General features: G+C 33.7%; 1 protein-coding gene across 5 annotated transcripts in view; it reads right to left on the bottom strand.

Annotated features, from left to right (window-relative positions):
- Positions 1-27,681, bottom strand: part of LOC149802218 (tubulin tyrosine ligase 3-like) — a 157,821-nt gene that overhangs the window by 58,737 nt on the left and 71,403 nt on the right. For all 5 annotated transcript variants that reach the window (XM_089956639.1, XM_089956635.1, XM_089956636.1 and 2 more), the window contains 7 exons: positions 27,471-27,622; positions 25,627-25,825; positions 24,166-24,221; positions 17,052-17,180; positions 10,591-10,705; positions 9,728-10,009; positions 8,136-8,272 (listed from right to left, as the gene is read on the bottom strand). In XM_089956639.1, coding sequence (XP_089812765.1) covers positions 8,136-8,272; positions 9,728-10,009; positions 10,591-10,705; positions 17,052-17,180; positions 24,166-24,221; positions 25,627-25,825; positions 27,471-27,622 — 1,070 coding nt within the window. The remainder of the gene's footprint in view (positions 1-8,135; positions 8,273-9,727; positions 10,010-10,590; positions 10,706-17,051; positions 17,181-24,165; positions 24,222-25,626; positions 25,826-27,470; positions 27,623-27,681) is intronic.

Here is a 27,681-nt window from a genome sequence, read left to right as displayed (position 1 = left end):
ACAGTAGACAGCAAAGCAGGAAGCATATGGATCAGGGAACCAAACTATTTAACAACACAAAGCAGTGATGTAATACTCAATGTTTTTGTGTACACATAGTTGGAATAATGTTATTGATCTCTCAGCGGTTGGGCATCTTGAAAATAAAGGTAATGTTTACATAAAACGAATAACTTAGTTAGAAAATAGCGCTTTAGTAACAATTATTCCCAATACAAATTTAAAACAAGTATAAAGCCATTAAACAGACCAGTTCGCTCCACCCCCTCATGGTTTTCTCTATGTCCAGCAAGGATGGCATCAATTCATATTGTTATGGAGGTCCCTCGATAACTCACTTATAGTGCAGTTTATGTTTTTGGACCCCATTGTGCGTAAGTTATCGAGGAAGAGGTGTAATAGAATCTTTTATTATGTACTAATCATTGTACAACTTTTGACATGGCTGATCTGAAACAACAGTTGCATCACAGGAAGAGAAATATGGAATCAAAGTAAACCAATAGTAACAGAAAAATGCATCTTTTTGTTATGAATAATTCCTTAGGGTATATAATAAACACATCAGTATGATAACATGATCTGGGTGTTTGTATCATATCTCATTTGACAGTGGAATGTCACTTGATTACAATCAGCCCTATGGCTCTCACAAGATTCAGTATCCTTCCACTATCAAACTCGACAAAATACAAGCAGCCAGATGAAGTCACTGTACTGATTACCTGTTTATGTTAGCATCGTTTATTTTTACAGGTCTCAAATTCTTTGGTTTTGTAAGAAAAAACATTTTCATGGGTACTTATATTTTTGGTTTTGCCTGTCAGAAGTTTGCATATTAGTAGGTATCTAATTTTATTGATCAACATCAAATTAATATCCCAAATAAAGAACATAAAAGAACAAAACTATTATACTGACAAATATGCTTCAATTTATGAGCACAACTCAAACACATAACAAAATAAATCACTTACAACAACATTAAACTAATGGGTAGTAAGATAATGTCCATAAAGTTGCACCATCAATTACTTTCTGATGAACAAACAAATTGCTTGAAGAATGGTAAAATCAATTTGTATGTTATCAGTCCACATGTGAACCAAACAGAGGACCAACGGCCCCTTACTCAATGCAATTAGCAAGCATTGTCAACATTTGATGTGTTCAGAGAATGACCAAAGAGTGAAGATGATAACTAAATTGAAAAACAATAGAATTACTTTGTGTGAACTAATTTCAACAACTAGACTTTACTTAAACATTTGTCAATCAAACTGATTCATGATGAATGGACACTTGTGGTTAATGCAAAATTGTGTGAAAGATCAGACCTAATTATCCATGGCTTTGAGAATAATGGACTTATTTAATTCAACAATTTTAGGAATATTTATCAGACAAACATCTGTGTGTATCAGCTGACTTAGTTGACACAATGTTGGTTTAGTGGTTTTACCTGAAAATCAGTGAACTGTGAGCTTTAATTGAAGCACACAACAGTGTTTTATTAATAACTGTACCTCAGGTAATAAGTTTAGTATTTGTAAGTCATTTTGTTCATTGGGATTTAGCATGCAAAGGTGAAATGAGACATGTTTTCACAAGGATTTAATTTTTTTGACAACAGTTTTACCTGAATGATAAAATGATTTGAATAAATATTAAATCATATTTTCATTTATAGTAGCATTTCTTAGTCTTTCTTTCATTTTCAGTAATAACAGTGTTTGAATAATTTATGCTTTTCTCATTTCTCTCTAAACTTACTTATCTCACAACATATCAATTTAAGAAACAATATTAACTACTTTATAATCCTTTTCTTAAAGTGTTAAAATAAAACATACACATGTAAAAGCTAATATTTGTTACCAGATTACATAACTGGCATTGATTTTTCAAACAGCTTTGTTGACCTTGATGGATGAAACACAGTAAAAAGAAAATGAGGGGGCAAAGGGGGGGGGGGCTTGCTTATCATATGTGGTTATGTTTTTGTTGGGTGTAGTTCATGGCAACAACAAAATCCATAAAAACTGGTACCCAAAGAAAATTAGTAATAATACCATATCACAACTGTCTGCATGTCCTTTATGTTACCTGATTTAAAGTCAAATTATAAAGGTAGATGAAAAGACCTAATTACAGCTGTTAAGTTCGACTGTCATCTTTATTAACAATTGAAAGAAATTTACATAGTAAATTATGTTTCCCCAAGAATATTTACCCAATCACATTAACACTGTCATTAGGAGTTAAGCCTGCTACATCCCAAATCCAGCCCTACTAAATGACAAAAAATTCAACTATTCTGTTTGCATCATATAGACAAGGGGCAATAACTCCTTTCCATTACCTCCCCTTGCCCTGCTAGGTGTCAGGGTGTTCAATAGTAGGATGGCTGGGAAGGTCTTCAAAACATGTGATCAGGTAAGTATTCTATGAGAAACTTTACCATAAAATGTGCTTTTATTTTTCAAAGACATTCCCTGTTCACATTAACATTAGGAGAAATAAGTAATAGGTACAGGGAATGATGAGCATCCTACCTATACTATGGTATCCTTCTAGGGAAGAAAGATTGGATTCACTATGTGAACAATAACCTGTTCTCCTGCCTGAAGAAACCCATTATAATCATGTAATCAGTGACCACTCTATCAGGTTAGGAAGATGATTATTTAGATCTTGTTACCATAAAAATTTACAGGAAAATCCAGGGAAGCTAAGAGGCTGTGTTTGTTTAATTATGTGAGGTGGTCATCTGAGCTGCAGCCACAGGACCTACCATATTCAAATTTGGTCTCTGTAAAGCTAAATCTCTTGAGATAAAAAAACTTGTGAAGCTGGACTCTGCATGCCAGCCTAGAGCATCTATGTATTGGATTGAATCATTGCATTATAATGTGAGGCTCACAGAGATCACTCTAATTTCATGAGCTGAAATTCTGATGAGGTGACTTTGACAATGGCAAAGCATGAAGGAGAAGATGGATCATGCAGGGATTAAATACCTGCAACAATGGTTGTTGAAGAAGATTTGGTTTGGTCATAATCCTTCTTGGTAGGTCTATCACCAGCTTAAGTAGATCACTGACCCAGTAATTGTCCCATCTGAAAGGGGCAATCAGAATTATAAAGGTCAATAACCCCTCCCAACTGATTATCAGTTTTCCAGGGCTCAAGTTTCTGGGTCTAGGACAGGTGAGACAAAGGTTGGCAGCTTGTGGTTCCAGCCAGTCACAAACAGATCAATCACTGAATGCACCCAAAAAAGCACAAATCTGATAAAAAAACCAACAGGTAATAAGAACATTCCATATGAAAAACCTGACCCTGTCTGGACAGATCATCTGCTAGGTATGTGTCTGATTTGCATGTAAATTTTAAGTTGTCAAGATGAATAAACTGCCGAACCAGCTGGCACAGGTTGGCTGATTTGACATAAGGACTTAATCCTGCCAAGTCTATCCTTCCAGAGCTGAAAGGTTTTATGAAAGCTTTCATTTCTAGAAGGTTTTCTGTGAAGCAGGCCCTTCCCCTGGTCTCCATTTGCCACTTACCATAGTGAAGCCAGGCAGAAAGTATGCTCCCCAACCATATATACTAGCATTTGTATATACCATCATTTCTACTTTGGGATTTTTCTAGAGGAATTCCATTTGTGAGCCAACTGTGATTGTACAAATGACACATGAATGTTCATATCTCATTCATGATACTGACCTTCTGGTCAAGTGGACTGGAAAAGGGACACCACTGAGCCAGAAAAGTACATGTAATATGTTGTTGTTGTTGTTGTAGAGTTTAACGCCATTTTTCAGCACAAGATAGGCTATACATGGAGGCCAGTATAAATGGTGGAGGAAGAACCAGGGAAAACCCCAGGAAGAACCACTGACCCACGAGAATCTGCTGGCAATCTTTCTCACATACCCACATTGGCCGAGCCCGAGATTCGAACCCACGCAGACACAGGTGAGATGGCAATGATCCATAATGGTGAGCGCTTTAGACCACTCAGCCACTCGGGGCCCCCACATGTAATATGTAATGTACAATATAAAGTTGGGACTGTGGGATAAGATCCATTGAGTAACCAAAGGTGTTGCCAGAATTTTCTCACTGAATTCCATGTCCTATTGAACTCTTCTAGTTGGATGATCTGTAGGACATGGACATGAGGGATACATACAGGACTGAGATTGGATATAAACTCCATACTCAGGTGGACAAAACACTGGGGATGGATAAAGGTCAGATTTGCCCCAGTCAACCAGAGAATGGTGATGATTCAAAAGGGATAGAGATTGTTTCTTCCTTTGAGGAGAATATCCCTTACCATATGATATACTACTGTTGCATAAAGGATGTGAACCAGAACAAGGTGACGATGCAATCCATAATTTTGGTGAAGATAGAGAGGTTGATATTTAGACCAAATGGAAGGACTTGAAATCGGTAAACTTGGTCACTGCGAGAAAATTGAAGATAATTTTGCAATGTCAGGTGAAAAGGGACATGAAAGTAAGCATCTATGAGATCTGGGCTGACTGCATACTCTTCACGTCAGATGGAGAGCTAGGTAGACCTTGCCACCTCCATCTTGAACCTTGGTGGAAGAATTAATTCACTGAGGGGACTTAGGTCTATGATCAGCCTTAACTTGCTACTGGCCTTTTTGATAAGGAACAGTCATGAAAATCAACCTAGAATGTTTATTTTTGTGTACAATCTTCACTGCCTGTTTGCCAGTGAGTGACTGTATCTCCTGTTGAAGAGCATCACCCTTCTCCTGATCTGATGGTACATCTGTTAGAAAGGGAGAGGAAGAAAGAGGAGTGGGTCAGATAAACAAAATTCAAAGCCTATCCAAAATCACTTGGGTCATCCATCCATTTTGCAAAATTAAGCTGATCCATCATTATCAGAACAGCTGAAGTCTGTTGCCCACCATCAGGCGGTTTATTGATGGGTGTGTCAAGTCAGCATCAGGAAGAAATAGGCTTGAGGGTTGAGGTATTTGGTTTCTTACCTCCCCTGTAAAACTGCCTCCTAGACTGGTCTGGCTGTTGTCTGCTGACATAAAGATGAGATCTGAATGACCCTTGAGATGTAAAAGATCCATTTTGATTGACTAGTTGTCATCCCTCCATTGTGGCAGTAACAGTGGGTTCCTAAACAAGGATACAGGTGCAGAAGCTGTTTGTGGATAAGGGTCGTTCCTGAGCTGCCTTTCTCTGAACATGTTGGTCATCCTTAAAACCAGGACATGACACAGTTTTAGCAATGTGGCACTTGAACACACATAATACTTACCAAGTCAAGACTGGCAGAGGCAGTCAGTGCATTAGCCATAATATGGCGAGTTGTTCTGTTAATGACTTGAGCATTTGGGCTGTCAGCTCCCAGGCATGTTGGTTAGTCAATGTTTCCACCAGCCAGAAAATGACAAATGAGGCCAGATCCAGCATCAAAGATATGGCAGCAATGTTTTGAACCAGCATCAACGAGGCAAAAAACACATTCTTATCCACTTTATAAAATAGCAGGGCAGACATGTTAACTGCCATTACATTTTTATCCAATACTGAGAATTCAATACAGCAGGCCATGGAATTTGTCTTGTACCAGCACTGCCAAAACATGGCTGGTACCTAACTTTCCGAAAAAAAGCTTTAGCATTCCCCGGGCCAAAGATATGTTTGGATAGTCAATCATTAGTCTTGAGTTCTGCTGTGCAGAGGAGCAGCCAGAAAGATGGAGAATCTTCCTCATCAATGATGTTGATCAATGCTCTGACGTTATAGGAGGTAATTCCAAAGCCAGTAATACCCAGCATATCTCCTTGATGGCAGGCCTTAAAACAAAAATCCATCCTCGCCATGGTCATGCCAGAGTAGGGCTGTTGCTCAGAAGGATATTCCCACTCACTGTGTTAAGTATGCATGAATACTCTTGGTCTTCATCTACTTCCATCAGTGGGGCCCCGAGTGGCTGAGTGGTCTAAAGCGCTCTCCGTTACGGATCACTGCCATCTCACCTCTGTCTGCGGCGGTTCGAGTCTAAGATTCAGCCAATGTGGGTATGTGAGAAAGCTTGCCAGTAGCTTCTCATGGGTCGGTGGTTCTTTCCGGGGTTTTCTCTGGTTCTTCCTCCACCATTAATACTGGCCGCCATGTATAGCCTATCATGTGCTGCAAAATGGCGTTAAACCCCACAACAACAACAACAACTACTTCCATCAGGAATTAAGTATGCCCTCTGGTAAAGATGACACGCTGCCTACATCCCTAAATAAATCACTACCTACATCATGTGGACAAGCAGTGAAAATCAGGAAATCCAGCTCTGCCAGGTGATTCTGTAGCACCTGGGCAGATGGCTGATTAGCAGAGAGAATGGTCAGCTTGGTTGTTGGACAAGTGGAATCTGGTCTGGTTGGCTTCCTGTACAAGCCAACCCTGAGAGAGATATAAGTGCAATTATTGCTAATTTAAGTGGCAAAGAAGCCTTATCTAAGAATAAAGTCACCTATCATTGACTTGCTGTCTCAAGTCCCACTCTATTTTTGGTCACTAAATGCTTTTGCAATCTGAATTCAGTATCTTGTGATGTCTTCTTGTTTTTCAAAAAAGAAATGTTACTCAGTCTAAATATAGTATTTTTGATGGTTTATTTATCAGCCAATTAATTATTTAATATGTCTGCAACTATATTTTAAAGATTGATGAGATTCCTGCTGAGAATTCATGTCTGAAACCTGAAGAAGTGAATGCATTTTTAGCTTATCCACTTGCTAAATATTACTCTGTGTAGTTTTTATAAACTGATTACTAATAAAGTCACAAAATTTAAGATTTCATCATATGTAAATAGGAGGCAAGGGCATATAATGCACATCACTAATTTTTTACATTAATTGACTTTTTGGTGACCATCTTTTGCAAAAACAGTTACAGAACTCTTCTGATAACTCAAACTAAAAAAATGTTTAAATCTTCTCACAAAGTTCAATGAGTTTTTCTTTTCTTTTTAATTATTTGGCTGTAACATTCAGTAAAATTACTGTCTTAAGTGACAATCTAAATTTGTACCTCTCAACACTCTTTTTTCTATTCTACCACCACTATGCCCCATTCTGACAGGGGTAAGAAGTCCACTTCACCCTAAAATTTGAGCCCAGTATGGACTCTGAATAAAACCTCATTCGCCAATCCACTAATTAAAGTACGGATGAATGTGTAAATCTTTGCAAGAACCAACAAAACTGATATCCATAAAAGAAATGAATTCTGAGTATTAACTGAGTAAAAATATTACAAGATAGTTCTGTTACAAGTACATGAGTATAAGTATCAACAAAAAAGACCTGCAAAACCATTGTAAGTACACAAGACAAATGGTATCTAGTATAAACTTAAAGTAGTTGGGTCCAATAGAAATGGAAGTATGGGTGTTGTCTTGGTGTCCACATTATTATGTCTTATTTCACAATGAGTGAACAACATCAATTACGGTCACAAGACAAAACATATTTGGTAACATACTGTTTGGCTGCTTGTTGGCAAAATAAAATGCAAGCCCCAAAAAGTTCAGAAAGAAAAAAAATTGAAACAAAAAGGCAATGGTGCTTGCATGTCAAGACCACAATTAAAGCACTGCCTAAAATATTTGCTTTTCTGACCTCATTCCCATTATATCTATCATGTCATGGTCACACTGCATGAGATACATTGATGTCAGTATTGCTTTTCTTACCTCATTCCCATTATATCTATCATGTCATGGTCACACTGCATGAAATACATTGATGTCAGTATTGCTTTTCTTACCTCATTTCCATTATATCTATCGTGTCATAGTTGCACTGCATGAGATACATTTATGTCAGTATTGCTTTTCTTACCTCATTCCCATTATATCTATCATGTCATGGTTGCACTGCATGAGATACAGTGATGTCAGTATTGCTTTTCTTACCTCATTCCCATTATAACTATATTATCATGGTCACACTGCAGTGACAGATTAATGTCAGTAATTGCTTTTCTTACTCACTCATTACATATATAGTGTCATGGTCACACTGCATGAGATGCATTAACGTCAGTAATTGCTTTTCTTACCTCATTCATTACATCTATATCGTCATGGTCACACTGCATGAGATATTTTTCACACTGCCCTATAGCACGGTCCAGACATTTCAAGGGAACCATAACTCTCTTCTTCTTTTTCCTCTTTTTATGGTCAGTTTTTGGCACTAGAAGATGTATAGATAACACAAATGTTCAAAAATTATATTGATAATTTGTAATTTTAAATTTTTTTTTGACTTCTCAAGATTTAAAATTCATTATACAAATATTTGTGTATTCATATAATAAAGAAGATTCTAATCTATCGACGAAACTTGCTAACACTGACTGTAATTTACAAAAGGTGGGGATTACACTACATTTTAATTTTCACATATAATTATCAAAGAAAAATTATAAATTTATGAGCAATCTGACATGAAACTAAGCAGCTTATAATATTCTAAACATTCAAAACTGAGTCAGCCTTAAAAGTGAGCCTTCCTTGAAAATACATGTAAGCTATCCAATTTCTACCAAATTTTTCAATCAAAATAAGCCTCATTTGTGAGCAAGCCATTTAAGATATTTTATTTCTATGATATGGAAATGTGTAAGAGATAACAACAAAGAAATTTAATGAAAGGCAGAGAGAATAAATATTCTAAGTATCAAGGCAGAAAAACAACATTTATGTACAAACTGGAAATGTGTCCAGATGGCCTGTCGATGACAGTGTAATTAAGGAAACCTGCATACTTATTATGCAATGGCAAACTTCAAATTCAACACAATGATAATTCATTAATTATAGGGAAAAAATGTTAAAAAATAATCTTGAACTAGTTCCTACTAATATTAAGATCCATATCAATTTTGGTCTACTTTCATGAAGTCAATTAGAAGTTGTTACCTGAAAAGAAAATCAAGAAGCTGGGGCCAGCTTCTAAGTCAAACAAAACTCATAACGCAGTCAAATTCTGGCAGTACATGTCCATATGGGGTTTAACAGCATGTCAGCATAACATTAACTATGTAAAGCTGATGAAAATGAGTTATAAAAATGTAAAGATTGAGAATGGCAAGGAAAAACTTCAGGAACATAACCATTCCAAATAAACAGTAACATGTAGCACAACAAGTAAATTTTGACTCACAATCAAAACCATTCCACATAAACACAAACATGTAGTACAAGTAAATTTTCACTCACAAAGAGGATGATCAACCTTGACCTATTACTCTGAAATGTAAGAAGCCTAATATCAAATTTCATTTCAGTCCATGAGGTCCTTTAAAAAGGCAAACTTTTAAGTCAAAGACGGGTCATAAAAAAGTGGAAATCAAACCTGGCCTACCTTTCTTAACAATAAGTCTTGTATAACACTTGGTTTAAATCCACTGAATCCTTCAACACTTAATGAATGGAAACAGAATTACTGGCATATGGGGCTGATTCTACAAACCATGTTCAACAGCAATTTTCTGTATGCCACAAGTCACTTTTTTCCACAACAACTCAACAATTCAATCTTAACTAAAAACCATACCTCAAAAGTAATCTCATTTTGATAACAAGCCAAACCAATATTAATGATCATGAAAGCAAGCTGCAAAAATGTCATGGTATCCAATTTAACCTGGTGGAGGAGTTAAATTTTCCTTTTCTTCTCCCTTCTTTTTTTCCAGCTCCTCTTGTTCTAATGCATGAATACATTTGTTTTCTGTTGTCATATTTGGCCGTGAGTGGGTACATTCTGGGTTTGTGCAGATAAAAGGCCTGGTTTCAGACACTGGTTCTTCATTTTCTTTATCCTCGCAATCATCTTTCTCTCGCCTTTCATCATCACACTCTCCTCCTTCCATGTACATATTTATGACAATCTTCAAGATGCTGATACAGGCTGTCATCCTGAAATCATCTGAAAATACAATAAATGACATTTCATTTATGTTGATCATGATGATAAGTATGGTGAGAACTGGGGTGAATTTTCATGAAAAAACGTGAATCACAACTTTTTGTTTTAAGGAATCACATGTCATTAAAAGAGGAATAAATACTTTTCTCCCTGGCATGAGGTAAGTTGAGATATTTCATAATTCTGAGCCAATACTGTTGGTGCAGTATTGTTCAACATTGTTAAAATCACACTTCTGTCAATGGAAACATTTCCAAAATGGTTAAGAGAATCGCAGGAAATGTACCTTGAACAATGTCACAAGAGTGCTTTGGATAAAACCAGTGCCATATATATGGTCTCAATCATCAGAATGACATTAGAAATTATTTCGGGGTTCATTCCAAGGATATCCACTACATGTCTCATTTGGGAAGATCAAACCCATTTAACTGTGTAAGCAAAACATACTTAGAAAGTTTCATTAAAAGACTTCAGTTGTTCCATACCTATAAATGCCGTTTTTCAGTTGTTCCATACCTATAAATGCCATTTTTCAGTTGTTCTATACCTATAAATGCCGTTCTTCAGTTGTTCCATACCTATAAATGCCGTTTTTTCTTCTTCATGACTTAATCTGTAGCAGCGAGGATAGAATGAGTCTGGATCACAATCTTCAAACCACGGAACATTCCGCATATTCACACACAACCCAACCTTCAAAATTAAACATGACAGTCAATACAAATTTAAAAAATCCATTCTTTTTTGAAAGTATGATGGCAAACATTGACTACTACTCACAGCACATAATGGAAAGTACGTTGAGTATAACTTCATCAGATCCTGCATCCACCTGGTATTATTTAGGTTAAGGCTTACAGGAAAAACAATAACGTTGACTTAATCCTTTGTAAATATAAATATAAATAATTTCAGGTGCTTATGATTACAATATTTGATTTATTTCAAAAAGACTCCTCTCTGTGTGTAAAAACTAAGCCATCATATCATATGTGCACTGTAAGAGAAAGAAAACACTTTTTTGTTTGGCAGAAAACATGAGAATATTCAATTGCTTTTCATGATGTGTAATGTATTGAAGACAATAATAACGCACATTTTTAATACCTGAAAAATAGGGGTAATCACAATCTGAATACAAGTTAGCCAAGCACAAGTCTATAGTAATTTTCAAAGTAAAGGGTAAACTCTGTTCTCAATATATGCTTGATATGTTTCATTCTAAGTCAAAGGAACAATAACAAGGATGTAAAATGAGATCAGTCACAAATGATCATTGCAGAACACAACTGCCAGACATGAAGACTTTTAAAAGTCATTCACTTACTCTGGTGCTGTTCTTTGGAATGAACTCCTCTGGACTGTTTGATCAGAAACAAAATGCATTCAAAACCTAAATGACTGACCATTAACTTAAAAAGTTGTCTTCACTGTTAACTTGAAACACGTCATCTCCAATTATTCTGGTAATATATATATATATATATATATATATATATATATATATATATATATATATATATATATATATGCTATGTACTTGTTCTATATAATGTATATAAATATGCTTGGTTATATCAAATATACATGTACTTTTTCTGTATAATGTATTTAAGCACACTTTGCTATATCATATATTTAAGCATGCTTTGTTATATTATATACACAGCGTACGTGTTACAGTGAAACCCCACTACAGCACACGTCATTAAAGCATGAATTTAGATATAAAACAATCTGTGGCATGGCTCCTGAAATTTCATATATTTTTTTTCGTACACAAAAAAAATGTTGTTTCTTCAAGGTACAAAACATAATGTGTAAAAATTTCATTATTAATTTGGGGAAGAAACTGTGTACCAATTCAAATAAATAGAATCCTGGCATGGCTCCCATAATTTCATAATAATTTCACCAATTTTTGAAGTTTTGTTCCATAATAAACAAGAGTTTGATTTAATTATTTGGTGAAATGTGTTGTATTCTTGAAGGAAAAATGTGGCTTATGACTGGATCTCTCTTTATATGAATAAAGTTGTTAATGACCTCTATTTTTGAATGTCTGTTTCAGATAATAATAATAATAATAATAATAATAACAATAATAATGAGGACTTTGTATAGTGCCTAATTTTTGGAAGCTCTAAGTGCTTTACAACATTAGACAACACCTATAACATAAAAAAACATAATGATTACCAAAAAAAACCAAAAAAACAAAAACCATGAAATTAGAAAACGTAAAAAACATGCTGAAAATATTAAAGGTAGGAAACATTATTAGGTCTTTCAATTTGTTGTTCTTGCAGTCGAAATAGGTAAGTTTTAAGATCACTCTTGAATGGGATCACTGTGTCTTTGTGTCTAATTTCAGTGGGCAATTCATTCCACGTTGCTGGGCACTTTCAGTGGGCAATTCATTCCACGTTGCTGGACCCTGGTATGAATAAGAACACTGTCCGTATGAATTTGCTTTCATAGTGGGAATAATGAGTATACAATTGTCAGAAGAGGAGCGTAAGTATCTTGCTGGTGTGTACACATGGGTGAGGTCAGATAGGTATGTTGGATTGGAGTCCATCAGTGAAATGTAGCACAGAGAAAAAAAATTGTGTTTGATTCTGGATCGAATGGGTAGCCAGTGTAGGGTACAGAGCAGTGGAGAGGTGTGCTCTGATCGTGGTACTCTAATTATGATCCGAGCAGCTATGTTTTGAACTTTTTGAAGTTTCTGAAGTATATATTGAGATGAACCAGACAGAACTGAGTTAAAATAGTCCAGTCTTGAAAGTACCAGTGAACACACTGGATGATGATCTATGACACTTAAGAGCAGCTGAGTGTATAGAATGAAGAGAACAGGTCCAAGAACAGACCCCCTGTGGAACACTACAACATAGATTAACTGGGCTGGAGTTTATTCCATTTGCAGATACAATTTGTGTCCTGTTGACCAAGTAGGACTTGAACCATAGTAAGGCTCTATCATGAATGCCATATACATGCTGGAGACGGTGAAGTAATACATCATGGTCTATTGTGTCAAATGCTGCAGACAAATCAAGGAGGGTGAGGACTGTAATCTTTCCGCTATCCAAAGCAGAGAGAATATCATTAACTACTTTTAGAAGAGTAGTTTCAGTACTGTGGCAAGGGCGATATGCAGATTGTACATTGTTAAAAAGACTGTTTAAATTCAGATGAGATACAAGTTGGGATAGAACAACTTTTTCTAAGATTTTTTATATGAATGGGAGATTAGAAACTGGGTGGTAGTTCTTTAAATCATTATGGTCAAGTGTTGGTTTCTTCAGCAGAGACTTTACAATGGCAGTTTTGAAAAATGATGGAAATTCCCCAGATTCTTGGATTATAGATAGATGGACTAATTACCCTTTAAGTGTCTTATATAACTTATTCTTAACAATGACATACATATGCTGTAGTTGCAAATGTGTCTGTATCTTTATTTGTAAACAGGTCACCTATGATCTATGTTCAAAATATTTTATATTTTAACTTAGATGTATGGACTCTGCAGTTTGAAATAAAGATTTGTATCTGATTAAATGCATTTAAGCATGTTTTATAATAACACAAATACTATGTGCTTGTTACATTAAATGCATTTAAGCATGTTTTATAATAACACAAATACTATGTGCTTGTTATATTAAATGCATTTAAGCATGTTTTATAATAACACAAATACTATGTGCTTGTTATATTAAATGCATTTAAGCATGTTTTATAATATTATATATGCTATTGTGCTTGTCATATATAATGTACTGCAACAAGCTTTGTTATATACTATGAACTTGTTTTAAATTTTGTATTGAAGCAAACTGTAGAATATCATATAGACCATGTCTGTGTTGTATTTAATGTATTTAAGCATGTTTATTATATCATCTATACAATGTGCTTGTTACATTTACATACATGTGAACCAATTGCTTGAGATGGTTTTTCTCCCAATATTTTGGTTGTCTTCCATCCTTCCTATCACTCACTGTAATCTCCCACATATGCGAAATTATTATTTGAAAATTATTTGTTTTTCCATTTTTTCACATTTTGGTTTCAGTATAGTATGTTTACAGCAATACTGCTTGTGATCACATGACTGCAAATTGGCTTAAGATGGCACGAAAAAGTATTTGCTAATTTCACCCTTTGACCCTGTCAGCATGAACAGCTGACTTGATTATTTGAAGTTTGTCGAGGTGAATTATACTACATGTGAGAAGAAGTAATTCTGAGAGGATTAAAGATGTGAATTGACTATGGTTGGGCCAATAAAGAGCTCACTCAGCATAAAACAATAAACATTACTTTGATTCTCTCAGGAGGGTATGTTCTGCTTTATTGCTTAAAGTTGTCAAGATGGACTAGAGTCTATACTGTTTATGATTAAAAGTAATTTGGACAGGATTATTTACTCCCATGCCAAAACACCAAATTAAAAGCAACTGAAACCTCATACAAAATGCAGTGATGGATGGAAATGGGATTATCAATATCTGCAATCAAGTAAGAGTTTAACGTTTTTTCTGAGTTTATCGTGGTATAAACTGTCAGTTGGCGATTCACACAGCAAATAACGCCTGAAGGACGTTATGTAAGGTGTGTAAGTTGGCAACTGACAGTTTATACCATGATAAACTCAGAAAAAAAACGTTAAACTCTTATAATTGAAATTTCAATTATTCATTATGTTATTTTGTTTGCATCATTAAAAAATAGAAATCTTAATTGAGCACAGCAATACATGTTTAAGTTTTTTTTCTGTTACGTAGCTATATATAGCACTTGGGATTGTCCTGCTTGATCGTAATAAATAAGGTCATCATAATACAAGTCCTTCAACCAATGGAAGCCAGATTTATTCAATTTTTTTTAAAAAAATGTAAGAATGTTGTTTTCCTCTAATGCTTACTTTGTGTCTGCCATCACTGGCAGTGTCTATCTTATGCTGTACACATGACTCTATTTATAGAATTGGGTATTCTTAGAAAAGTAGTTCTATTTACAGTTCATACGGAAATGAACGTAATTCCTTTTGATCATGTGGTAACATTCTGACCAATGGAAATGTTACTTTCCTGCATCAGCTACTGCCATTGCAATTATGTTAGAGATATGAACATGTATTCTGCTCTCCAGTAAAACTATTTTAAAATCAGTTATGGTGGCAAGAATGACATCGCACATCAAACAGGAACCTCATCTCATAAAAGAATATTAACCACAACAACAAAATACGCTCTCACTGAAATCCATGTTTGCAGAATCTGCATCACTTGTGAATAAAATTACACATGATACGCATTATTTGCCAACAATACAGCTGAAAATAATCTCCTATTCTGATAGCAGATCATTTCAGATCTATTCAAAATAATATTCCTGGACTTGAAAATCGTACAAAAATTCTCGTACAAATGATCAAAATCTATTCAGATAGTGACTATTTTATCGTTCACAAGAAATCAACAATAATAATAATTTATTACATAAACTCACTGGTGCAAGTGACCACCTGCACAACACGACAAGTGACCTTGGTTTTTAGGCAAAAAAATGTGTTTGACACTAATAGGAATGACCACTCAGAAAAACTGATATAAACTCCATGAACTTTGACTTAATCCTGTGTAAACATAAATGTAAACCAGGCTAAAGTACACGTCACTAACTGAGTAATGACTGGATGAATGAGGTCCTTGTTGTCATTTATAATATCAGCAAGTGATATATATTTTCCGGATTTAATTGTCATTATTAAAGAGTGGTGATAATGATGATAATGATAGAAGTGTCTGCAAATTAGGCTTAAAGTTACAAAGGGTATCATGTATGAGTTTGTTTTCCATGTGGAGAATGTTACTCAGACATTAAAACAACATTTGATTTAGAAAGTACCAATCTTGAGCAGTTTTGGCAGTCAGTCAGCAATCTGAATCTACCCAAAGGCAGGAAATAATTTAAACTTCTTGGTGGAATTGTACTTAAACATTGCCTCATTCCAATGCAGACACAGACAAGACATTTCCCATTCTTAGGAAAGTTCTGGCCGACTCCAGCGGAAACCTGGATCCAGTAACAGCATATCATCTCCTAAGTGTTAAAATCAACAACGATCAGGACTGCAACCAATATAATCCAGCAATGTTCTCCCAAGGAATGCTAAAAATGCTTGACTGGTACAAATAAGAAGAGTACAAAAGGCAGCAAGTTACTGTAAAAACTCTAATCTGACGAGATGATGCGCATATTTTAATATTTAAAAAATGTAGATTTCTTTAATAATTGTCATTTTTTAAAACTTTGCATGCTAAAAGTCTGGACGATCAAAATCCTCCCTCTTTTGAAGTAAAAAATCCTGACCAAATGTTTTATAACTCTCCTTATCTGACCTGACCTGACCTATTTTTTCTGTCACATGCATGCATTTAAAGTATTTAAGCAGGCTTTATTATATATTTTATATTCACTACAGCTTATTCATGCTGTGGGCCTCAGGAGACAATAGTTTATCATAACTCAATGAATTATCCCCATAAATTATTTATTATTATTATTATTATTATTATTATTATTATTAGTTTATCGTAACTCAATGAGTTATCCCCATAAATTATTATTATTATTATTATTATTATTATTATTATCATAACTCAATGAATTATCTCCATAAATTATTAATTATTATTATTATTATTAGTTTATCATAACTCAATGAATTATCCACATAAATTATTATTATTATTATTATTTACATCATTAAATAATTAATTAATTAATCATTTTGAGATGTTTTGTGAACCAGAGGTTATGTGTATAATCAAACTGCTTTCAGATACAGCAAATGGTAATGAAGTACAACTTCCCTGAACTGTCCACATTTTGTTACAAATATATGGAAACCATATCTTTTATTAAAGTATTTCCCTACAAAAAAATGCAATGACTGTTGCTTTTAAAAATTAGACAACTGGGCCATAATGTTTGTTCTGAACAAAGAAAGCTTTACCTTTGTAGTGAAAGAACCAGCTTTCACATAATGGTTAACCATCTGATCCTTTGAAAGAAAGCGGTAATCTATAACATCTCGCTTCAGCACCCATATGAAAGATGGATTCACATTCCGAACTGTGCGGGACTGTGAATAGAATGTGAAAGTAAATTAACAAAATATCATTGAAATTCCATTTTGGAAAAAATCTTAACGAACAAAATGGATGATGATGATGATGATGATGATGATTTTGATAATGATGGTGACCATCAGGATAATGTAACTGATGATGAAATGTCTTTTGATAAGAAGAGAATCCTCACCTGAATGACATATGCTTATTAACCATGATCAGTTGGTCAAGAAACCAGGGCCAGTAGGATGCTCTCTCAAGTGATTTATTCCAATGATATTGACTTCATATTCTTGTGAAAACACCGTTTTCATGGTTTTCAGCTTTGTGTATTTTTTCATTCCATATTCAATGACACATCAACAGCCTTTCATTCCATATTTAATGACACATCAACATCCTTTCAGTCCATATTTAATGGCACATCAACATCCTTTCATTCCATATTTAATGACACATCAACATCCTTTCATTCCATATTTAATGATACATCAACATCATTTCATTCCATATTTAATGACACATTAACAACCTTTCATTCCATATTTAATGACACATCAACATCCTTCATTCCATATTTAATGACACATCAACATCCTTTCATTCCATATTTAATGACACATTAACATCCTTTCATTCCATATTTAATGGCACATCAACAGCCTTTCATTCCATATTTAATGATACCAACATCCTTTCATTCCATATTTAATGGCACATCAACAGCCTTTCATTCCATATTTTAATGACACATCAACATCCTTTCAGTCCATATTTAATGACACATCAACATCCTGTCATTCCATATTTAATTACACATCAACATCCTGTGATTCCAGATTTAATGACACATCAACATCCTTTCATTCCATATTTAATGATACATCAACATCCTTTCATTCCATATTTAATGACACATCAACAGCCTTTCATTCCATATTTTAATGACACATCAACATCCTTTCAGTCCATATTTAATGGCATATCATCATCCTTTCATTCCATATTTAATGACACATCAACATCCTTTCATTCCATATTTAATGACACATCAACATCATTTCATTCCATATTTAATGACACCAACATCTTTCATTCCATATTTAATGGCACATCAACATCCTTTCATTCCATATTTAATGACACATCAACAGCCTTTCATTCCATATTTAATGACACATCAACATCATTTCATTCCATATTTAATGACACCATTATCCTTTCATTCCATATTTAATGGTACATCAACAGCCTTTCATTCCATATTTTAATGACACATAAACATCATTTCATTCCATATTTAATGACACATCAACATCCTTTCTGTCCATATTTAATGACACATCAACATCCTTTCATTCTATATTTAATTACATATCAACATTCTGTCATTCCATATTTAATGACACATCAACAGCCTTTCATTCCATATTTAATGACACATCAACATCCTTTCATTCCATATTTAATGGTACATCAACAGCCTTTCATTCCATATTTTAATGACACATAAACATCATTTCATTCCATATTTAATGACACATCAACATCCTTTCTGTCCATATTTAATGACACATCAACATCCTTTCATTCTATATTTAATTACATATCAACATTCTGTCATTCCATATTTAATGACACATCAACAACCTTTCATTCCATATTTAATGACACATCAACATCCTTTCAGTCCATATTTAATGGCACATCAACATCCTTTCATTCCATATTTAATGACACCAACATCCTGTCATTCCATATTTAATGACACATCAACATCCTTTCATTCCATATTCAATGATACATCAACATCCTTTCATTCCATATTTAATGACACATCAACATCCTTTCATTCCATATTTAATGATACATCAACATCCTTTCATTCCATATTTAATGACACCAACATCCTGTCATTCCATATTTAATGACACATCAACATCCTTTCAGTCCATATTTAATGACACATCAACATCCTTTCATTCCATATTTAATGACACCAACATCCTGTCATTCCATATTTAATGACACATCAACATCCTTTCATTCCATATTTAATGGTACATCAACAGCCTTTCATTCCATATTTTAATGACACATAAACATCATTTCATTCCATATTTCATGACACATCAACATCCTTTCTGTCCATATTTAATGACACATCAACATCCTTTCATTCTATATTTAATTACACATCAACATCATTTCATTCCATATTTTAATGATACATCAACATCCTTTCATTCCATATTGAATGACACATCAACATCATTTCATTCCATATTTAATGACACCAACATCCTGTCATTCCATATTTAATGACACATCAACATTCTTTCATTCCATATTTAATGATACATCAACATCCTTTCATTCCATATTTAATGACACATCAACATCCTTTCAGTCCATATTCAATGACACATCAACATCATTTCATTCCATATTTAATGACACCAACATCCTTTCATTCCATATTTAATGACACATCAACATCCTTTCAGTCCATATTTAATGACACATCAACATCCTTTCATTCCATATTTAATGAAACATCAACATCTTTTCAGTCCATGTTTAATGACACATCAACATCTTTTCATTCCATATTTAATGATACATCAACATCCTGTCATTCCGTATTTAATGATACATCAACATCCTTTCATTCCATATTTAATGATACATCAACATCCTTTCATTCCATATTTAATGACACATCAACATCCTTTCAGTCCATATTTTAATGACACATCAACATCCTTTCATTCCATATTTAATGACACATCAACATCTTTTCATTCCATATTTAATTGCACATCAACATCTTTTCATTCCATATTTAATGACACATCAACATCCTTTCATTCCATATTTAATGACACCAACATCTTTCATTCCATATTTAATGGCACATCAACATCCTTTCATTCCATATTTAATGACACATCAACAGCCTTTCATTCCATATTTAATGACACATCAACATCCTTTCATTCTATATTTAATTACATATCAAGATTCTGTCATTCCATATTTAATGACACATCAACAGCCTTTCATTCCATATTTAATTACACATCAACATCCTGTGATTCCAGATTTAATGACACATCAACATCCTTTCATTCCATATTTAATGATACATCAACATCCTTTCATTCCATATTTAATGACACATCAACAGCCTTTCATTCCATATTTTAATGACACATCAACATCCTTTCAGTCCATATTTAATGGCATATCATCATCCTTTCATTCCATATTTAATGACACATCAACATCCTTTCATTCCATATTTAATGACACATCAACATCATTTCATTCCATATTTAATGACACCAACATCTTTCATTCCATATTTAATGGCACATCAACATCCTTTCATTCCATATTTAATGACACATCAACAGCCTTTCATTCCATATTTAATGACACATCAACATCATTTCATTCCATATTTAATGACACCATTATCCTTTCATTCCATATTTAATGGTACATCAACAGCCTTTCATTCCATATTTTAATGACACATAAACATCATTTCATTCCATATTTAATGACACATCAACATCCTTTCTGTCCATATTTAATGACACATCAACATCCTTTCATTCTATATTTAATTACATATCAACATTCTGTCATTCCATATTTAATGACACATCAACAGCCTTTCATTCCATATTTAATGACACATCAACATCCTTTCATTCCATATTTAATGGTACATCAACAGCCTTTCATTCCATATTTTAATGACACATAAACATCATTTCATTCCATATTTAATGACACATCAACATCCTTTCTGTCCATATTTAATGACACATCAACATCCTTTCATTCTATATTTAATTACATATCAACATTCTGTCATTCCATATTTAATGACACATCAACAACCTTTCATTCCATATTTAATGACACATCAACATCCTTTCAGTCCATATTTAATGGCACATCAACATCCTTTCATTCCATATTTAATGACACCAACATCCTGTCATTCCATATTTAATGACACATCAACATCCTTTCATTCCATATTCAATGATACATCAACATCCTTTCATTCCATATTTAATGACACATCAACATCCTTTCATTCCATATTTAATGATACATCAACATCCTTTCATTCCATATTTAATGACACCAACATCCTGTCATTCCATATTTAATGACACATCAACATCCTTTCAGTCCATATTTAATGACACATCAACATCCTTTCATTCCATATTTAATGACACCAACATCCTGTCATTCCATATTTAATGACACATCAACATCCTTTCATTCCATATTTAATGGTACATCAACAGCCTTTCATTCCATATTTTAATGACACATAAACATCATTTCATTCCATATTTCATGACACATCAACATCCTTTCTGTCCATATTTAATGACACATCAACATCCTTTCATTCTATATTTAATTACACATCAACATCATTTCATTCCATATTTTAATGATACATCAACATCCTTTCATTCCATATTGAATGACACATCAACATCATTTCATTCCATATTTAATGACACCAACATCCTGTCATTCCATATTTAATGACACATCAACATTCTTTCATTCCATATTTAATGATACATCAACATCCTTTCATTCCATATTTAATGACACATCAACATCCTTTCAGTCCATATTTAATGACACATCAACATCATTTCATTCCATATTTAATGACACCAACATCCTTTCATTCCATATTTAATGACACATCAACATCCTTTCAGTCCATATTTAATGACACATCAACATCCTTTCATTCCATATTTAATGAAACATCAACATCTTTTCAGTCCATGTTTAATGACACATCAACATCTTTTCATTCCATATTTAATGATACATCAACATCCTGTCATTCCGTATTTAATGATACATCAACATCCTTTCATTCCATATTTAATGATACATCAACATCCTTTCATTCCATATTTAATGACACATCAACATCCTTTCAGTCCATATTTTAATGACACATCAACATCCTTTCATTCCATATTTAATGACACATCAACATCTTTTCATTCCATATTTAATTGCACATCAACATCTTTTCATTCCATATTTAATGACACATCAACATCCTTTCATTCCATATTTAATGAAACATCAACATTCTTTCATTCCATATTTAATGACACATCAACATCCTTTCATTCCATATCCTATAAGGATTTTATCAAAGGATGCTTTATGTCAAACCTTGGTCAAATTCTGTTTAGTGGTTTCATCGAAAGAAAGTCATGAAAAAGTTTTATAGTTTTGGTAACTGCATCCATTTTGGATGGTAAATCAACATAATACGTATACAGTTGAAAGTTCTTGAAGCTAAGACACTTTCTATCAAATCTGGTCAAATTCTGTTGAGTGGTATTAAAGAAGAAGCCATGAGAAGAATGTTCTGCTTTAAGTAACAGAAACCAGGATTTTCTATTTTTGGCAATTATGGCTCAGCATCATTTATATAAAACTTGAAAGATCTCTATGCAAAAAATGCTCCCTGTCAAATTTGGTCAAATCAATTTGAGCATTGTTTAAGAAACAGTCACTGGCATTTTTTTCATTATGAGTAATGACAACCATATTTAATAGTGGATTGGCATCATTTGTACAAACCTGAGAAAGACCGACACCTGGATGGCACTCGTGAAGCATGTTTGAATTCCAGTTCAGCAGTTTTAAAGATGAAAGTGTTCATGAATGCACAGCAAAGGACTGTAAGCTCACTTGGCAATACAAAAATGGTGGAGATAAAGGTTTCCTTGGGCACATATTTATAGCAACATGGTAATGCTAGAACAGTAAAAATCTTTTCAAGTCAAATCCAGTTCTAAACCCTGTTTCAGTAGGACAAAAAAATAATAATTGATACACTGACAGTTTGCATTATTTCATAAATAATTTGAAATCAAGTACAAAAAGCACAGACCCAAATCATCTGTTGCACAATATACCAACAGATCAGGTACTACACTGTTTAATCTACTTGTGAATTCATATAGACAATGTGGATCCTGATCTGCTGTGTAATATTGCATAGTCTTGTTCAACCAAACCTATCACATGCCCATGTCTGTGTAATACTGCATAGTTTTGTATTACCAAACCTATCACATGTCCATGTTTGTGTACTTTTGCATAGTCTTGTTCAACCAAACCTATCACATGCCCATGTCTGTGTAATACTGCATAGTTTTGTTTTACCAAACCTATCACATGTCCATGTCTGTGTAATACTGCATAGTTTTGTTTTACCAAACCTATCACATGCCCATGTTTGTGTACTATTGCATCATTTTGTTCTATCAAATCTTTCACATGTCCATGCCTGTGTAATATTGCATAGTTTTGTTTTTCCAAACCTATCTCATGTCTGTGCCTGTGTAATATTGCATAGTTTTGTTTTACCAAATCTATCACATGTCAATATGAGAGAACTCCACCAAATTAGGGTCTGGAAAAAACAACTGAGTGTCCCTTGTAATTTCAGAAAGAGGCTTTCACAAAATTTGGACAACTGATTTGATATTTGCTAATTAGATAAAATGACATTATATATCACTGTGATGATGAAATGATGTCATCTTTTGCATAAACATGCCAAGTGTCACTGGCTTATTCAGACACAAGTCCTGCGCCAGTGTTTTCTTAGAAAGTGATGTTTAATGAAGTTGTTTTAAGCTTACAATTGAATTTTGGCTCAAATGATTGGAAAATTATGTTTAGAAATTACTTTAGATAAAATCTTCATAGCTGTGCTTCTATACACTTTGACTGAAAAACCTCTAATCAGTAAAAGAGATCAATGATGCATTTAACAAGACACCCATATGACAGAGGTATCATTTAGCCACATTAAAATTCTGTATAAAAGATTAAGTATTCCATGACAGATATGGGTCAAATGGATTCATAATGTATGTGAGCAAATACTGTATCTATTCTGCTTACCATGATTCCATAAATGCCATCATCTTCTTCCCAAGGGGGAATTTTGGGCTGGTCATCTGAATTAATAAAATGACAAATGTAAGAAAATCTGGGAAGAAAGTTACAATCTTATGTTCTCTTTACAATATTTATTTCGGATTTACTTTCAAATGAAAGCAAAAATAATTATGACTTTTCTAACACTTACCAGAATAGAAATATTCATGACAGAACTGATACTAGATCAAGAAAATGTTGACCAATGTTCAGTCAATAGTAAAATGTATTAAGTCCTCTCTGTTTTCAACAAATCTCAATTTTGTTTGAATTTTTTTTATCAGTCCCTAAAATGTTAGTATTGACAAATTCTAATGTAAAATTCACATCAATATGGTTATGATGGCACTTTTACCAATCTTAAACAAAATATTGTTGTTTAAAATTGAATACTTCTTTAGCAATATGGCCAAAGTCTTTTCATTCCTTATTGCTAAATGATCTACAACTTCCAGAAAACAATGTACTGATCACTATGAACTTTTACAATGGAGACCTGGCACTAAACTGAGTCAAGAGATGCAGATGCTGGGTCTAATCAATACCAGTGCAGGGTATAGTTAAACTTTTTCCAAATAGGAGTGCTTTCACTGAGACATCATAGCAGGACATTTAGTCCAGTTTACAGTGGATCATGCCTCTTGGTTGACCTAATCTTAAAACATTGATGAACTTTAAGGTTGATTTTGTTCTATGTATTTCTTGAGACATTTACATAATTATCTTCCAAGGAAAGTTGATTGACGAGGATCAAAATAAATTAAATAATCACCTTTTAAAGATATTTATAATCAATTTCTCTAAAATGACATATATATATATATATATATATATATATATATATATATATATATATATATATATATATATATATATCAGAAATAGTTGGTACTGAATGCCTACAAGACCTATATGACTTCTATTTTAGTTTATGCAAAAGCAATAGATTTAACCAAAGTCAAATAAGTTCAAACTGATTCATTACACAGATCAAAGCAATGATAATTAAAGGCCACCATGACATGTACATAAAAGTTAGGGATTATTTTTACACTTTAAGGACTGGAAAAACAGTATGAAGAAATGTCCTTAGAGGCTTTATCGAAATAATACAAATCTGACCTACTGAGGTTTTTTGGGGTGGGTTGTAATTAATAATGCTTTCCATGATGTAGCTAGAATAAAGTCTTTCCCAAAATTAAAATTCATGTGATAAATTATATCATTCTTCTCATAAAGAATTCTCTAATTTCTCCAGTCCCTTATTATATTTGATTCTATGAGTTTTACATGATTAAAAAAAAAAAAACATTCAAGCCAATGAAGACTTTATACAGAGGTCAAATTATATGGCATCTTAAAGTTGCCACTATTTAACAAACCTGACAGTAAGTTATTTCACCTTTTAAACTACAAGAAACTTACTATCACTATCAGTATCATCAGTATCATCATCATCATCATCATCATTGTCATCATCCTCATCCTCTCCATTTTTCTGCCGCTTTTTTGTTGTTTTCTTTGGTGGTGCAGGCAGTTTGTAAAATTTTTCCACCCATCCTCTTCTCCTCAGACTGTGTCTCACAGCTGAATAACCCCCTTGTATTGTGAAGACCTTCTTATTCTGCATGAATATTCATTAAAAGGATTTGATAAATAAACATGTTGATAACAGTTAGTGTGAAGCAGTTCATCTGAATGATACTTCAAATTTTCAACAACATTTTCCAAAAGTATGTTAAAGTAAAATGTTTATTCTTTAAAATATGGGCATTATACATCTGTGACCTGTGGTGCTCTTTTTTGTTTACAGTTCAGCCTCTCCCAAAAAAATCCAGTTTGTATATGACATGAACTTCTTTGTGAGTTCAGCTTTAAAGACACTTTAGACTAACATGATTTTGTGGGACACAATGGAAAGTTCAGGGCTGATAAATAAATGTAAGCACTATATATGGAGAAAAAAACTGTGATCTGAGTTCATCTGTGGTCACAATCGAAGTGAGCATTGTAAGTTAATGACGGGTCATTTACAAATTACCAAATATCTAATGCAGGCTTTTTATTCAGCAACAATTTTAAATGAAAAGAGAAATAAGGTAATGAATAATAATATTTTTTGATACACTAAAATAAAATTATTCTGCCTTTTACTCCCTGATCAAAAGTGTCACAATAAACAAGTTGTGACTCTATCAATGCTACTATTCCTTTTAAATCAATCTTTTCCACTATAAGTTTATCATTAATAACATTTAAACAGATATGTCTCATGTTTTTTTTATATCCTATATATTTCATTTTATTTATTAAATAGACATTCTCCATTTCAAGAACCAGATATCATTTCTGGAATTTTTCAGTGATGTTAGTTTATAAAGTTGAGCAATTCAAACTGTATTATGAACCATAACACAGTTACTTCATTTGACCGCTCCAGTGGCCTAGTGGTTAGAGCGTCCACCTCGAAAGCGGGAGGTCATGGGTTTGAACCCCCACCAAGTCATACCAAAGACCAAAGACTTACAAAAATGGTACTAACAGCTACCTCACTTGGCACTCAGCATTAAGAGGTTAGTGTCAGGACTGGTCAGCCTGGTGGCAGGATAATGTGACTGGGTGGGACATCATGCTACATGTCTGCGGCATGATGCCCCAGTGCAAGACATCACTATAAACTGCCACACTGCAGACATCGTAGCAATATGACTGAAAAAGTTTTAAAAGCTATGTTAAAAATCCTAATCACACACACACACACACACACACACACACACCTCATTTGAAGACAAATCTGATATCTGACAGGATGTGCTTCAATGGCAGCTACTACGCATTTTAGTGGAAACAACTAGCAATGAAAAACTGGTTAATAATAAATATTAGCTTAATGGATACATATTTAGGAATTCATATTTTGTAGATCACAGTCCCATCTACATATTTCCTGGTTAAAATCATATTTTTCATCTGACATAGCGTGATGTGGCTGGTATGTATGGGAAGGTGGGAACCTAATAGTTAATTTTTGCATAAACTAATTCTTTAGGAGTAAACAGACTTGACTGGATTTATGATGGGAACAAGGAACACAGATGAAAATAAGTTGTTATATTTATGGGATGAATCCCTGTCAGTTTATTACACCAGATTCAATTACAATGAATGTTTTTATGAATAGGCTCCTATAGGATGAATTCAACCTATCAAATGGACCCAGTGGATTTCAGTTGATTTCTGATCAAGGAATCCTCCAATTTACAACTTACCCTGATTGCTTTCTCTGCGATTTCCTTTGCAGTCTTCAGCCTCTCTAGACTACTGATGCTTCCAAGAGCAGTAATTTTACGGGTAAGCTTGGGCCGCCGAAGAGTTGGCATTGTCTTGCTCCGAGAAAAGGAGCTGTTGGTATCTGTATCATCTGACAAAAGCAAGGAACAATAATTACCAAAAAGACTTGGACTACATGTAATTTAACAA

Source organism: Sinohyriopsis cumingii, chromosome 4, assembly GCF_028554795.1.
Source record: "Sinohyriopsis cumingii isolate HCF-2022 chromosome 4, ASM2855479v2, whole genome shotgun sequence".
Lineage (NCBI taxonomy): Eukaryota > Metazoa > Mollusca > Bivalvia > Unionida > Unionidae > Sinohyriopsis > Sinohyriopsis cumingii.
This window is presented reverse-complemented; position numbering and strand designations above follow the sequence as displayed.